Genomic DNA, 13,954 nt, shown 5'->3' with positions numbered 1-13,954 from the left:
TTTTTTTATGTAGTATTAATTTGTCTTAAATTTCCATCTGAGGTAGAATGTAAGCAGACAAACATTATAAAAGTTTTAATACCAGCCAAGGGCATCTATTTCAATAACATTCTTTATAGGAAAATTTGAACCATATGAGCTCAAATATCTGATGAAGATTTGGAGAGTAGAGATAGCTGTTGTTCTGAGAGCAAAATTGATTTATTTCTAATCCTGATGATTTTCCTGTCCTTAACATATGAAAGTAGAGCCAAAAAATAATGCATTAAGACTGCAGCTGCTTCTATAAGCTTATGAGGGCAGAAATACAACAGGCATAATGAAGATCAGATCATACAGAAGACCTGTTTCTTTGTATTTCTAGAAGCTGGATGAAAGGAAATTTAAGATACAAGACACTACTGATGAGATCAGCAATAATTCTTCCTTTTCAGAACAGTTGAAAAATAGAAAATAAAAATAGTGATGAGGGGAAAAAAAAAATAATCCAGGTTTCACATGTACTGAAGTGAAAGGATACCAGAGGAGAATATACAAGCAAGTACTTTTTTCTCTTCCCCCCAACCCCGCCAAAGCTTTTTTGCCCTCCCTGTTCTCCAAGACCCTTTCCTAAATGTACATTGGGACTGTTGCAACCCATCCTTAATACTGTTTTTTGAGAACTAAGTAATATAAATGCCACAGGATCTTGGTTTTTTTACATGAGGATTAATGCCCTTTTGAGTACCCCATTAGTTCTGGGTTCCATATTCTCTATCAAGGGGTAAGGTGTTGGGCACCAGGATTGATTAAGCTTTTTGGTATTGAGGGAAATACATGGAGATAGCTTGGTGTTTGTTGTACACTGGCCAGATGTTTCTGTTAAAAGTGCCACTGAAATAAGCTATATGGGCATAAAACTATATTTTGTGTTAGTGCTTTTGGAATGAATTGTATAATATATGTATATCTTCCAGAGCTTTTTGCTTCAGATTAACTGAAAACTCAGGAGGATAATGTGAAATTGGTTTAATTTCTGTTTATAGTTGCAACAATTAGAGAAGTAGTGGATGTTCCATTGAATGTATCCCTTTTTTTAGTAGAAGCTCAGTTTTAGCAAAGCCATGGTAAAGAGCAAATTAGGCTGCATAGTTTTCTTACATGGGCTCCATGTAGTGGTCACAGAGTGTTTCTGTTCAAGGAAGTGTTCTATCCAAATTCAGGACCAAGTTGGTGCCAAAAATGGGGGAAGAACTGGCTTCCTGTCTGTTCTTATCTGTTCCAGATTCTTTACCAGAATGAGTTAAATAATAACGAACTAATTAAAAGCACAGTTCGCTTTCATCAGGTATATTGATTCATAGGTTATATCTACAGTGTCTGCTTTGTGGCTGCATCCATGAGAAGGTACTTTTTTAATAAAAGGCAAGGGCAAGCGAAGTCAAGAAATAATATTCCCTAAAGATACCTGCTAACATTTGTTCGGTTGTTATGGGTAGGTGCTTTAATATCAGTGCTTCCTTCACCCCGTTATTAGAGCACTGTTCTTTGCCATAGCAACAATGGATACTTTGATTGAAGTACAGATTGAATTTATTAATCAAGCTAAATGTAAATAATACTTCCTTTCAGAGGACCTGAAAAGACAAAATGCAGTGCTCCAAGCAGCCCAAGATGATCTGGGACAACTGCGGACCCAGCTGATGGAAGCCCATGCTGAAATGGAGAACATCAAAGCTATAGCTACTGTATCTGAGAATACAAAGCAGGAAGCTATCGATGAGGTGAAGAGACAGTGGCAAGAAGAAGTAGCTTCACTACAAGCTATTATGAAAGGTAACAACCCAGCAAGCTGCTACCACTAAGATCAGACACCTCTTTAATATGCGTTTAGCGATTTGTGCCTGCCCTTGCACAGGATATGGATAGCTGTTTTTCATGGTTGGCAAAACTGGGCTACAGAACTGACAGATGAAGTGTAGTTCCTAAGTTTGTGAAAAGGAGCTTGGAGATTCTTTTCTGTTAATATGAGGATAGAATTTAGAAGGAATCTTGGAAATGGGAGCTCCCACATATATGCAAAGCATTTTTGTGATACTTCATCCTTCCAGGAAGATGAGTATAATGCATGTAATTTGACAAGTCTGAAAACAGCTTTAGACTGACAGCATGATTCTCTTTTCTTCTGTGTAAACATAATTCTGCTGTCAGACAGTTCAGTGTCCCTCCAGTACCATCACATGGACTTTTCCCCAAGCTAGTGACTGAACATGCATCAGTTGTGGGTCTTTTTTTTTTTTTTTATTCTTGATAGTTCTGAGATAATATTTGTTATGTTTGCATGTTGCACAGCTGTTGATGTTTCTGAGACAAACTATGTGCAAGGAACAACATGCAGGATGTAAACTGGGGACAAACTGTTGCCATAACTGGCTGTTTTCTTAAAGGTTCACAAACAGGATTCACAGTATCCTGAGCCCACAGCCTGTTGGCTGGCGGGAGTTTTTCCATCACCTGATTATGCTTTTCCCCCAGAGAAGACAAATCTTCATGTATATTCAGTACACAAATTTCTGTTTATTTATGATCTACAGAGATACATGAACCTAGATGAAGGCTCAGTTGTGCCAGCTGCTGTCCATATGTAAACAAAGACAGCCCCTTACCTGAAGGGGTGGTAGTAATAATAGGGAAATGAAAGCTGTGTGAGAAGTTCTAGTTCCTTTGCGTTTTGGAGTAGATAAGTAGGGTTTTGGAAGTTTGTATGTGCTTGGAGGTACAAAATATGCTGCCAAATAGGATGTTAGACATGTACGTTACTTTGAAATTAGGAGTTAGATGGTTTTGGGGGCTTGTTTGTTTGTGTTCTAGTGATGGTACAAATTGAGATGCAGTTCCTTTGGATGTTTTGCTTAATGTAGTTGGGTTTTGGGCAAAGAGTCAAAGGGAAGAGAGAGGAAGGAAGAGTTCACTGTTGTCATAGTTTTGATCAATTGTGATAAATCACTGACTGGTTAGAGATGGAGTTCCTAAAGCTCTGTTTTTTACCTTACATGAAAAATAAGTTTTGAAAATGCTGTTTTGTAGAGACTGTTCGTGACTATGAGCTCCAGTATCATCACAGGTTGGAGCAAGAGCGAGCTCAGTGGAATCAATATCGAGAAAATGTGGAACGTGAAATAGCTGAGTTAAGAAGGCGATTGTCTGAAGGTCAAGAGGAAGAAAACCTAGAAAATGAAATGAAAAAGGTACATTGAAATCTAGTTCTTCAATTTTTGTTTCAAGATACACTTGTGTTGTTATGCATGAGTTCATTTCTACGGCCTGCTATAATTCCTCAGAAACACACATAGCCTCGTTCTGCCAACTTTCAGCTCTTTGTTCATGGAAGTCATCATGACCTAATCCTGCATTTGAATCCGTAAAGGTATTGTACCTGATTATGTGGATTCAGTAAGAGGATTGCACCTGAGAAGATGGTAAGGTTTGGCCTTCAGCTTGTAAAAGCAGGAGGCCTTGTAAAGTCTCTTGTCATAATGTCAAATGAGCTCAAGTAAAGCCCCTTTTAGATTTTTCTGGATTGACTGCAGATTTATAGTTTCCTTTACACTTCTGCACCTTTATTCCTTTTCTCAGATCTTAGAAACTTCTTTTGAGGTTTTTAGTGGGCACTATATCTAAAATGTCTTTCGTCTTTAAGGTAAGCCATGTTTGTGCAACACAGTACTACTGGCTTCCTAGGAAATACAGAACCTTGCTGTCACAAAACAACAGGCTCTAGGTGATGAAAGGTATTTGCCCTGGAGCTTGGAAAGATTTTGTTGTTGATCAAAGATCTGTGACTTAGAAGAGTTCATAGAGGTAGATTGAGGTGCCTTGTGTTCAGTTTGGATTTTTTTTTTTTTTTTTTTTTTTTTGAGCTTGAAGATTTGGTGTATTTCTCTTTCAGGCAGGAAGGAAACTGAATCTGTTGTAACAGATGAATGTTTTAAAATCTTGTTTATCATATTGTAAAAACTTGCATTTAAGTGAATTTGTCTTCTCAGCAGGCGTACAGTAGTCTTCAAGGTATTCTAAGACAATTTTAGTGTAATAAATGATCCTATATTCAATAAAAGAATAGACTAACATCTGATAATCTGCCACATCACTGCATTTCCTTGTTTCTGCTTGCTGTCAACAGAAGAAATGCAGTATTGAATATCATAAACATTCCACATAATAAGTATTTTACCTATTTTTACTATGTTGTAACAAGCAATCAGTATTAGTGTTGCAAATTGGAATTCTTTTCCTGAGACTTATAAAGAGATTCTTGAATGTTGCTAGTTGTAGTTGCATAATTGCTGTTTGGTATTCAGTTAGACTGCTCTTCATATACTGCTGATTTATAAAGGTAGGAGTCATAGTAAAGCCTATTTGCCAATGTTCTGACTACAGAATTACTGCCACTGGAGTTTTAAGACTTAAACTGTTTTTAAGAGAAGGTTTTAGCCCTATTAAGAGAAAAAAGACTTTGGTCGAAGCTGGAAGGAAGGTTCAAAATTGAATCAGTGTGGTGAATCTTGTAGAAACAACCCAGAAGATGCAGAGTTCATAGTGTAAAAGTCCTGACAGTGCATTACCAACAAACTGCCAATAAGAATTTTCAGAAAATGATCTCTCTTGACTGAGAGAGTCTTTGCAGTAACTAAAATCTCAGCGCTTTTATTTTTTTTAATCTGAATGTATTGATCATGTAACAGTTGGAGTTGCAAGTAGCTCAAATGACAGCGCAGCTCACCTACGCTTAGTGGCTTTACTATGTGCAAGTTAGCATTTAGAAGTTTAGTATAGCAGATAAATAGCATTTTCAACTATACTCCTTTAAAAGGGAAATAAATATCCCTTGTGAGCCTAAAGGAAAAGGTGATTGGTTTATTAATCTCTGATTAATATGAGCTTGGAAAGCTTTATAGGCCTGTAAAGCAGAGGAACATGTACTTTATGTAATAGGAGGGGGAGGGGGAAATGCAGTCTTCAGAGTGCAGCTTGAAATAATTGCTTAAACTGCTTTGCATGGGTTTTTTAATCTTCTTTGCCATCAAACCTGTGAGTTTTTTCCTCAAGGAGACTAAGAATTAGACCACAATTAGGAAAAGGATGTTCAATTTTACCTAAAAACAAACGAGCAAATCCCAAGCCCATAAAAAGCTGTGTTTGGCTAGCAAAATAATGAATATTCATGCCTCAGCAGTCAGTGTGAAAGGAGGAGTTTTCTTGATCAGTTGGGATGTGCTGTTTGAAGACTTGTGATCAATTCCTTACGCAAAATGGCATTTCCAGCCGACAACGTTGTATTTGTCCTCCATCTTTATATGCTCCATTATAAGGGTGGATTTATTTTATTTTAAGGCATAAACTTGGAAAGTTTTAAAAAAATATCTTAATCTTCTAGCCAGTTCTAAGGAATCTCCAAACATCTCAAAGGAGTGAAAAAGAAAAAAAGTACTTTGCTCTCTGGGTTGTAAGTAGATGCTGTACCAGCATATAATATATCACATTTCTTAAAACTAGCAGAAAACCATACCATTGTCTAGCATTCTCAATGAGAGGTGAGGTGAGAAGAATGGACGGAGAAGAGAAAAGATTACAAGCCATATGTTTCAGTCCAGGACGCTAACCTTCTTGGCTCTCTTGACTGGATAGTATCTCAGTTCAGTTGTGTTCAATTTGGCTATAGAATCCATTTTAAACTACAGAGAAAATCAGTGAAATTTGATACTGTGTCCACATAATTGCTAACAATTATGCTTGTTGTCTGCATACTTTTTCCTCTGAAAGAGATGAGGGGTAGATAACAAATGTTGCTCCAAATTCTGTAAATATGTCTTTGAATTTAAAGTTTATTTATTTGGTTGACTGTACAGTTTTGGTATGTGTGCTTATCAGGCTTCCAGTGTGCATGTTATTTATCCTGGTTTGGGAGCGCTTAGAGCGGGTGGGTAATGTTTTGATAAGCATATTATTTTGAGCTGTATTTACTAGACTGTGACTACGTCGCCAGAGGTATCCAAGTCTAGCCTGCAAACCTGGCATTTGGCATTCTTGAGCATCTTCTTGTCAGAAAGAGTGTGTCTGGTGGAACACATGCACTTGTCTTCAAGCAGCTGTTTTGCTTTTCCATGTAAATATATTTCAAGTTGCAAATTGCCAAATCTCTGTAGGAAACTTGTGTGTTCTGTGATTTTTGTCATAAAGCAATGATTTCTAAGAAATCTGTGCTGAAAACTTTGTGGGTATTCTATAAATCTCCCTTCCCAACTCAAAAAAGGTAAATACTTTGTTCTAATGATAAGCATGCTTACCTAGTGATTCATCTTTCAGAAAATGTATTGGTGATTTGTAAAAATCTCTTTATCTTCCTGTTGCGTTGTAATACCAGATAGGTTTTGGGTTTTTTGTTATCACAGATGCTAAAAGCAGTCTAGCCATAGCAGCATGTACTTCCATGCAAGTTCTCTGCCTGGGAATGACTGGGCTCCCTCTGGATAATGGCTTGGTGGGAATCAGTCCTGCCCACTGGCAAAATTTGGCTAGTCCCTTTTTATTCAGACCTCATTTTCCATTCAGGAAATGATCTGGTTTGCTGTTGGAGCTGTGATGACTATAAAGACTCCTCTTAGCACAGTTGTGTCAAACTCTGAGTAGCAGAAACCTGCAGAATAGGTTGTTTTGCATACAGAGAGAGCAAGAAAGGACAAACCGCCTGTTATGAAGTGTGCTTACTAGTCAGAAGAGGGGAAATTGGAAGGGGGGAGTAATCTGATTTCTGTGACAGAGTTGGCCATAACATCTGATGTACAGTAAGCTGCTTTTGTTGGTAATGATAAAGAACAGTGGAATAGATTTAGAGGAACTTTGAATGGTTTACTCCTACTTTAAAGAGAGATTCTCAAATTGTGTCTGTGTTTTCTGCTTGTCTTGTTTTTAAGGAACAAATTCAGGTACAGTAATGCCTGAGATTTCTCTAGCCAGGTTTTTATTCTGCAAATGTTGGTTAGAATAACAGTAAAGGACGTTCAGGCTAGCAATGCAATGTTTTGTGTGGTGGTTTGGACTCATTTTTAGCATGTTCTCTCTGTGGTGTCATCTTCACGCTGTAATCTGCAGATCCCCTGCAGCGGGTTCTTCAGCTGCTGTGCTGGGGGAAGCAGGTTTTGCTGGGGCAGAAGTGGTTTGGGTGCTTTATTTTTAATTAGCTCACGAGTAAATACAAGCTGATAAGGTGTAAAACCTTGGTCTTTGGCAGTCAAATTAGTTTGGCAAAAAGTTTGAAGGATAAACATTTTAAGGATCACACCTCTGGAAGAGTCTGAATAACGCCTTTTAATACAGGAAATGTGATGCTGTGGCACCTCTTGCCACATGTGACAGTATCATTATGTAGCATTTTTCGACAGGATAGATATTTCATTAAAAGTTTGAGTGGGAACTTCAACCTCAATTTGGGCATCTTGGTAACTATACTTTACCTTCAAAGGCAGACCCAGTGACCAGCACTCATTTTGTTAGCAGATAAAGGCTAATTCTGAGTGTTTAGTTCAGTATCATACTGAGCTTTAATATGCATCCTTACCCCCTCAACCTCCCCTCCAGGCCCTTTTTTTTAAAGGAAACGTTTGCAATATGTTGCAACCATAGTGTCAAACTTCAGCTCTGTTTACCAAGCAGTAAAAGCTAGAGCAATTTTTCTGTCACCTGGGATTTGATACAGTTTTGTCTTTCCAGTTGGCTGCTGTTCAACAAGTATGATTTTGCTTTCAGAGAACTTTCTATTTCTCTGAACTGGTTGGTTCCAACATGGATGCATTTGTTGCTCTATATTCAGTGTTGAACCGTGTGAAATCAGACTGGTGATGAAATATTCCTGCAGTTATCATGAATAATTAGGAAAAAGCTTATTCAACAGTCTTAAAAATGTTGGGCTATCTTTAGTCCATATGAGCCGGCTACAGGTAGCATTAAATGAATAGAACTGATACAATAAATAAAATACAAAGCAATCTTTGAAGTTGAACTCCTGCTCCCATCTGTTCAAAAAATGTGACTGATGAGTTGCTGCCTGCAAGTGACAGGGTATGTATGTACATGTGACACCGTCACATGTCCCTGGTATTGAATTCACTGCGTCATGTGACGTCCCTTGCTTTCCTCACTGATTTTATTTGTACTCTTTGGACAAGCAAACTAGCAGTGGCAAAATGTAGCAGAAGTGAATGAAACATGAGGAAATTTAATTTTGTTTTGTCTATAGAGTTTTCTTTAAAGCTTTTTAGAGCCCAAGGGCCTGGTAGCATTTGTATAATTGACAGGTATTGCAACATTATTTTATTTTGTCTATTAATTTTAAGTTTAGAAAGCTTCAGTGGTTAAAAATATTGTCTATTTTTCTTCCTGAAAGTCTTGCTCAGAATACAGTTGTCAGTAAGCTTATCAGAAACTGAAAGTCAAATGAGTAGCCCCTAGGACCTGCATTCTAGTCTAGATTTAAAACAAGACATGAATGTTATCTTTTAGCGGCTGTCTTTGCTGATCAGGTTAGGAAAAGTGTCATCTTTTGAAACTTCGGCTTTGGGACATGGTTCTCTGCGTTCCCTCCCCTGCTGAGTTCCTCCAGTAGAAGACAGAGAACAATTGAGCATTCTGAGCCTTCATACATAAAACAAACCAAATTACGTTGCTTAAATTCTTTATGGCTTGAAGAATTTTACTGTGGTGAATATTTAGGCATTCTGCTTGCTGTTGTAGAGTCTATGGGAGCTGTTACTTTCACTTGGAAAGTTTTTAGTGCATCCATGAAGGAAAGCCAGAGCATTTAAGAAATGGGGAAGTCAGGGCTACTCTTTGACACGTGCAATTCTGAATTTGAACACTGAACACTAATTCTCATTTTAATTCTCGCTATATTTGCCCGGCTCTTTCTCTTCACCCCCCACCCCCAACGCCCCCCATATCAGTCTTCTCATTCTGTTATCCTGCTTTGATCTTTTTCAGAACTACTTTTTGAAAAAATCATGGGGGTTTTGATAAATTATCTGTATATAGTTTTGAAATATTTAGTACAGTAACACCCAAACCTGATGCTACATCCGTAATAATTTAAAGTTGAAAAATGGTCTTCCAAAACAGAACAAAGCTACACTATACATTACTGCGCAGATCCTTTTTCTGTTAAGTTCATGAGTAAATAAGTGAATGGCCAATAACTCACCATGCAGTTCTTGTGTTACACTTTTTTTTTTATGTGCTATGTGGCAGCAAGTTGCAGGACAGTTAGGCCTTTAATAACAGAAAAGTGTACGTATTTTGAAATGTCTGGTCCGTAAATTTTCTCCCAAGTATCAAGAGTGATAGATTTACTAACATTCTCTTTAAAAACAGATATTCATGGCCTAATCCATACATGGATTTAAAATTTACCTACGTTTTGTGAATGGAGTAATATCGGCCTGTTGTCGTAGAGAGGACTGCTGAACTAAATAAATAGCAATAAGGCGAGTATTGAAAGTGGAAGTTTAGTCAGCTATTTTTGTTGGCATAGACATTTTCTCCAAATGTCTCTGATAATGGAAACTGTTGTGGTGAAAACTATGATAATGTGTTATTCATAATTTATTGTGTTAACTTCAGGCCCAGGAAGATGCTGAGAAGCTGCGTTCGGTTGTGATGCCTATGGAGAAAGAGATTGCAGCGCTAAAGGAGAAATTGACAGGAGCTGAAGAAAAAATAAAAGAGTTAGAAGCATCAAAGGTGAGGTGGAATTGTAACTGTACCCTAATTTATATCTTGCATTGTGCTAGTTTGATGCAGATAAGTAAAGTCAAATTTTGTAAGAGAGAAAAAGGTGTATTGTGAAACTCTTCATGCGCAGTACATCTTTCCTCCTGTAGCTCAAATAACATATTTGGCCTATATATGTTTTCCCATCTTTCTGTTTTGAGGGTTGTGTTACATATGCGCGCACACGTGTGTGTGTACGTGAGTGTGATCTATGCTTAGCTTAAATTTCATGGCTTCAGGTCTACTGGTAATAAAAAAGAAAAAGCTCTAGAAAAATAGCTGCTTTGCGCCTCTCCAACAGCCTGGCCTTTAGATTGTTGTCATGCTTGCAGGCAAAGAAAGATTTGCATTTGGCAGAATTCTTTTAATCTACTTCCATCCAGCATCTGCTATATTTCATTTTCTAATCCTGGGCGTAAAACTGAGGCAATATCATCAGAATTTTTATATCTTAAAATTTAAGCAAATTTCAGATTAATAGAAAGGCGTACTGGTCATTGCTGCCAAGAAATCAATGTGAGTGACTTATCTAGCAATCTTGTATTCTTCAGATATGTCAGAACCCCTATTGAACTTTCTCATCAGCTGTGAAGGGTAAATAATATCTACATCACTGTAAGACAGTTGCATTTAATGTACTGTTTTATACAGAAGTGAAGATGTCTTCTGTTACAAATATTTTATCTTGGGAAGTCAAATAGGCTGAAATTGCAGAGTAGCTTACCATGTGGATTTTTATAAGACATATAAATAAATACCTTCCTTGTCTTCTGTATTCTCATTTAAATCATTTAAATAGATGCTCATCACTTGCTAGAATTCTTTCTCTCTCTCTCTTCCCCCCCCCTCCCCCTTTCCCTTTTATGCCAACTTGGAGGTCTGTCTGAGATTTAGGAGAACGGTGTAATTCATTTAACAATCTAAAAAAATTGTACTAGATTGAGAGTCCCTGCTTGAGTGTTTTCCTTCTTCATAGATTCTTTGTGCTTTATAGGTCAAATTTTTGAGATTGAAATGTTCCTAGGAATAATAGTTCTCCAGGTAGTTCTGCTTTTTCTCTTGACGCAAATAATACTTCCTTTCCATTGCCAGGATGAATTTCGGGAAGATGAGGAAACATGAACCTTCTCTTCTTGCTTGCTTGCTTGCTTGCTCTCAGAATGCTTTTTTTTTTTTTTTTTTTTTTTTTCTCCTTTTTATCTTTTCTTCTGTTCTTAAGAGTAGTCTAGAACTTTTCTTAGAACTTTTCTGAATTTGGTTTTAAAATTCATAGGTTGTTCTTGTCTCCCTCTTTCCTTACAGGCAAGGCCTGAGTAAAATTGATAGTGTTTCAGGACCAGGAATTGTGTTGGTGTCTTTGTCAGTCCTCTAAAATCTGAGCATGTCATTCTATGGGATGAGTAAAACACAAGCACGCATCTCTTGGAAAAAAAGAGAATAATCACTTTATCCATGCTTCCAGTTTATTGGGGTATTGTTTTTAAAGAAGTCTCACTTTAGATGGTGATTCTTACCAAAGAAAATAACTTAGGCCCTTAATTCTTACCTCTGGTCAATTCCATTTCATTATCCCTTACATCTGAAGTTGCCGATAGTCCTATTTCAAGTCACCTTTTTTAGCTTAATGGGAAAGAATTGCTATTTTCTATCTAGCAAGGAGATGTTTAAGCACAAACTTAGTAAGCTGTTAAAAGTACTTTAATCTATGGCACTATAAAAATGCGAGGTATTATTTACATGATTTATATTACTAGACAGGTATGAGGACTGATGTGCAGAATGAGCAATATATTTGGCTTTTCTGTTGGTCATGATGAAATCCCTCTGATCTGCTTAAGTCATGTAATTTTGTTTCTCAGTGTGGAGTATTTAGTTGGATTAGTGAAACAATGTGTTTCTTTTCTCTCCCTCTCCCCGCCTTCCATCCTTCCCAAGGGCTATTCTCTGGGAGTCAGATTTTTCTGTTTCAAAGGCTAAAATCCTAGCAGATAGAAGAGTTGGTATCCTAGGGCAGGAGCAGCTGTCCCTGCCATCAATGGCAAGTTAGAGCTGAAGGGCTGTCTTGAACTCTGAGTTGGTTTCTGTGGCTCCCATACTGTGTTGAGGAAGATGAACAGCAGCTCTGTCGAGCCAGTTAGGAATTGCCTGAAGGCTTTTGTTTCCTTTAAAATAAAAACTCCTGTGATTCCTGACTCAGCAAACTATAAAACTGAATAGTGCCATAAAGAAATCGTTCAACCCGTTCCTTGCTCCAAGATGGGATCCATTTCTACAAGCATCATGTTTGACAGGTATTTATGTTACCCTATCTTAAAAGATTCTCACTGGAGATTCTGCAATCTCTGCAGGATGTTCGTTCCAGTTCTTCTTTAGGTTTGCTATTTCAAAAACAAAAAAGAAGAAAAAAATCCTAGTATATTTCTTCAGTCTTTCTTGACGTTATTACTTTTCATTTGACAGATTTTCCTTTCTTTTTGCAGCAGTCTTTCATGGGTTTGAATGCATGTTTCCTTGTCTGTCCCCAAGTTTTCTATCTTCTTAGGCTTACCATCCCTGGTTTAATTCAAGCTTGCCTCATAGTCATGTTTTCTGACTACTGTTATTACTCTATTTTGAACCATCTCCATATCCTGCTTAGTTGTTGGCTTATCAGCACTGATTAAAGGATTGCTTCATTGTCTGCTTTTCTTAGATATTTGCGTCTACCATCTCTGTGCTCAGTGCCGCTGCTGTTGTGATCCAACTGTTACAACTATGATATGCTGATATGTTTGACTTAGCAGAATTCTAATGAGTAATTTATTCAGAAATAAATACAAGTACTGCTTGCACACTGGTAGTTGAATATTTGTGATTTCTAGAAATAAACTTGTCCTTCAGCACCTGTACATTACCCAAACAGGCCACACTATAATGCCTAACAAAAAGGAAATGCCTGAGAGTGTTCCCTCACTGAGATGGTAGATTTCCCTCTTTTTATTCAGGTTAAAGAACTGAACCATTATTTGGAAGCTGAGAAGTCATGTAGGACAGACTTAGAGATGTATGTGGCTGTTCTCAACACACAAAAATCAGTCCTGCAAGAAGATGCAGAGAAGTTGCGGAAAGAACTGCATGAAGGTACCTATTTAATAACAATCCTTTTGACTGTTTCACGTTAAGGATGCAAAAAACCAACATAGTTGTTTATTCTTTTCTGATTTCTTATTTGAATTGGATTTAAAGAAATTGTGGGAGGAGGAAGCAGTGCTTTTAAACGTGAAAGCCCTTAAAAAGTTTACAGAGTTGAATGTGGAGTTCTTTTATGATGGAGAAAAACAGAAGAGCCATTCATTCTCTTGAGGGATGCTATTGAATTTCTGCTAAGTTCTTATAGTATTGCAAGTTTCCTTCTTATTAAAGTGATTTTACTTGTGTCTTTTATTTGTGTACAATTATGAGCATTATTTCCACAATGTATTGATATGTCTCCCTGAGGTATGTCAATTCTGAATGCCTGGTGGTGGAATGGATGAATAAATGTACATGCATGTCAGTACAGCACAGAATCACTGTAGAGGAATGAAAAATGGAACCTCCTGTTGACATAAATAGGGATGTAGAAGACAGTCCTTTGAAACCAGCATTAAAAAAAGAAACTATTAGAATTCATGAATGAAGTTAAGGCATTAGTCTTCTAATTGGAAAATCTTAAACTGTCAGTAATACATCCCTAGTCAAAAGCCAAGTTTGGGAATAAAGGAAATGTCTTATTTCTTCCTAAATAGTTGTTGAACAAAGCCTGACTGTTCTTGATTAGAGCAATGATTACTTTTATTCGTGGAACATGCTTCTCTTTGGAAAAGAGGTTAAAAAAATTCTGGTTCAGAATGACTCTTTCTATTTTTGAATAGTCTGCCATCTCTTAGAGCAAGAGCGACAACAGCACAACCAGTTGAAACACACATGGCAAAAAGCCAACGACCAGTTCTTGGAGTCTCAGCGTTTGCTGATGAGGGACATGCAACGTATGGAAATTGTTCTGACCTCTGAGCAGCTCCGACAAGTTGAAGAACTGAAAAAAAAGGATCAGGTTACTTGCTGTTTTCCCTTTTCTTTTTTTTTTTCCCTTTTTTTTTTTTCTTCTTTAAATGCTGTAGATTTAATGTGATAT

General features: G+C 37.3%; 1 protein-coding gene across 1 annotated transcript in view; it reads left to right on the top strand.

The window, feature by feature from the left end:
* Nucleotides 1-13,954, top strand: part of RABEP1 (rabaptin, RAB GTPase binding effector protein 1) — a 53,706-nt gene that overhangs the window by 19,813 nt on the left and 19,939 nt on the right. Inside the window, exons 3-7 of the mRNA XM_030028929.2 lie at nucleotides 1,612-1,815; nucleotides 3,067-3,227; nucleotides 9,652-9,771; nucleotides 12,786-12,921; nucleotides 13,695-13,873. Of these exons, the coding sequence (XP_029884789.1) occupies nucleotides 1,612-1,815; nucleotides 3,067-3,227; nucleotides 9,652-9,771; nucleotides 12,786-12,921; nucleotides 13,695-13,873 (800 nt within the window). The remainder of the gene's footprint in view (nucleotides 1-1,611; nucleotides 1,816-3,066; nucleotides 3,228-9,651; nucleotides 9,772-12,785; nucleotides 12,922-13,694; nucleotides 13,874-13,954) is intronic.

This window comes from Aquila chrysaetos, chromosome 10, assembly GCF_900496995.4.
Source record: "Aquila chrysaetos chrysaetos chromosome 10, bAquChr1.4, whole genome shotgun sequence".
Lineage (NCBI taxonomy): Eukaryota > Metazoa > Chordata > Aves > Accipitriformes > Accipitridae > Aquila > Aquila chrysaetos.
This window is presented reverse-complemented; position numbering and strand designations above follow the sequence as displayed.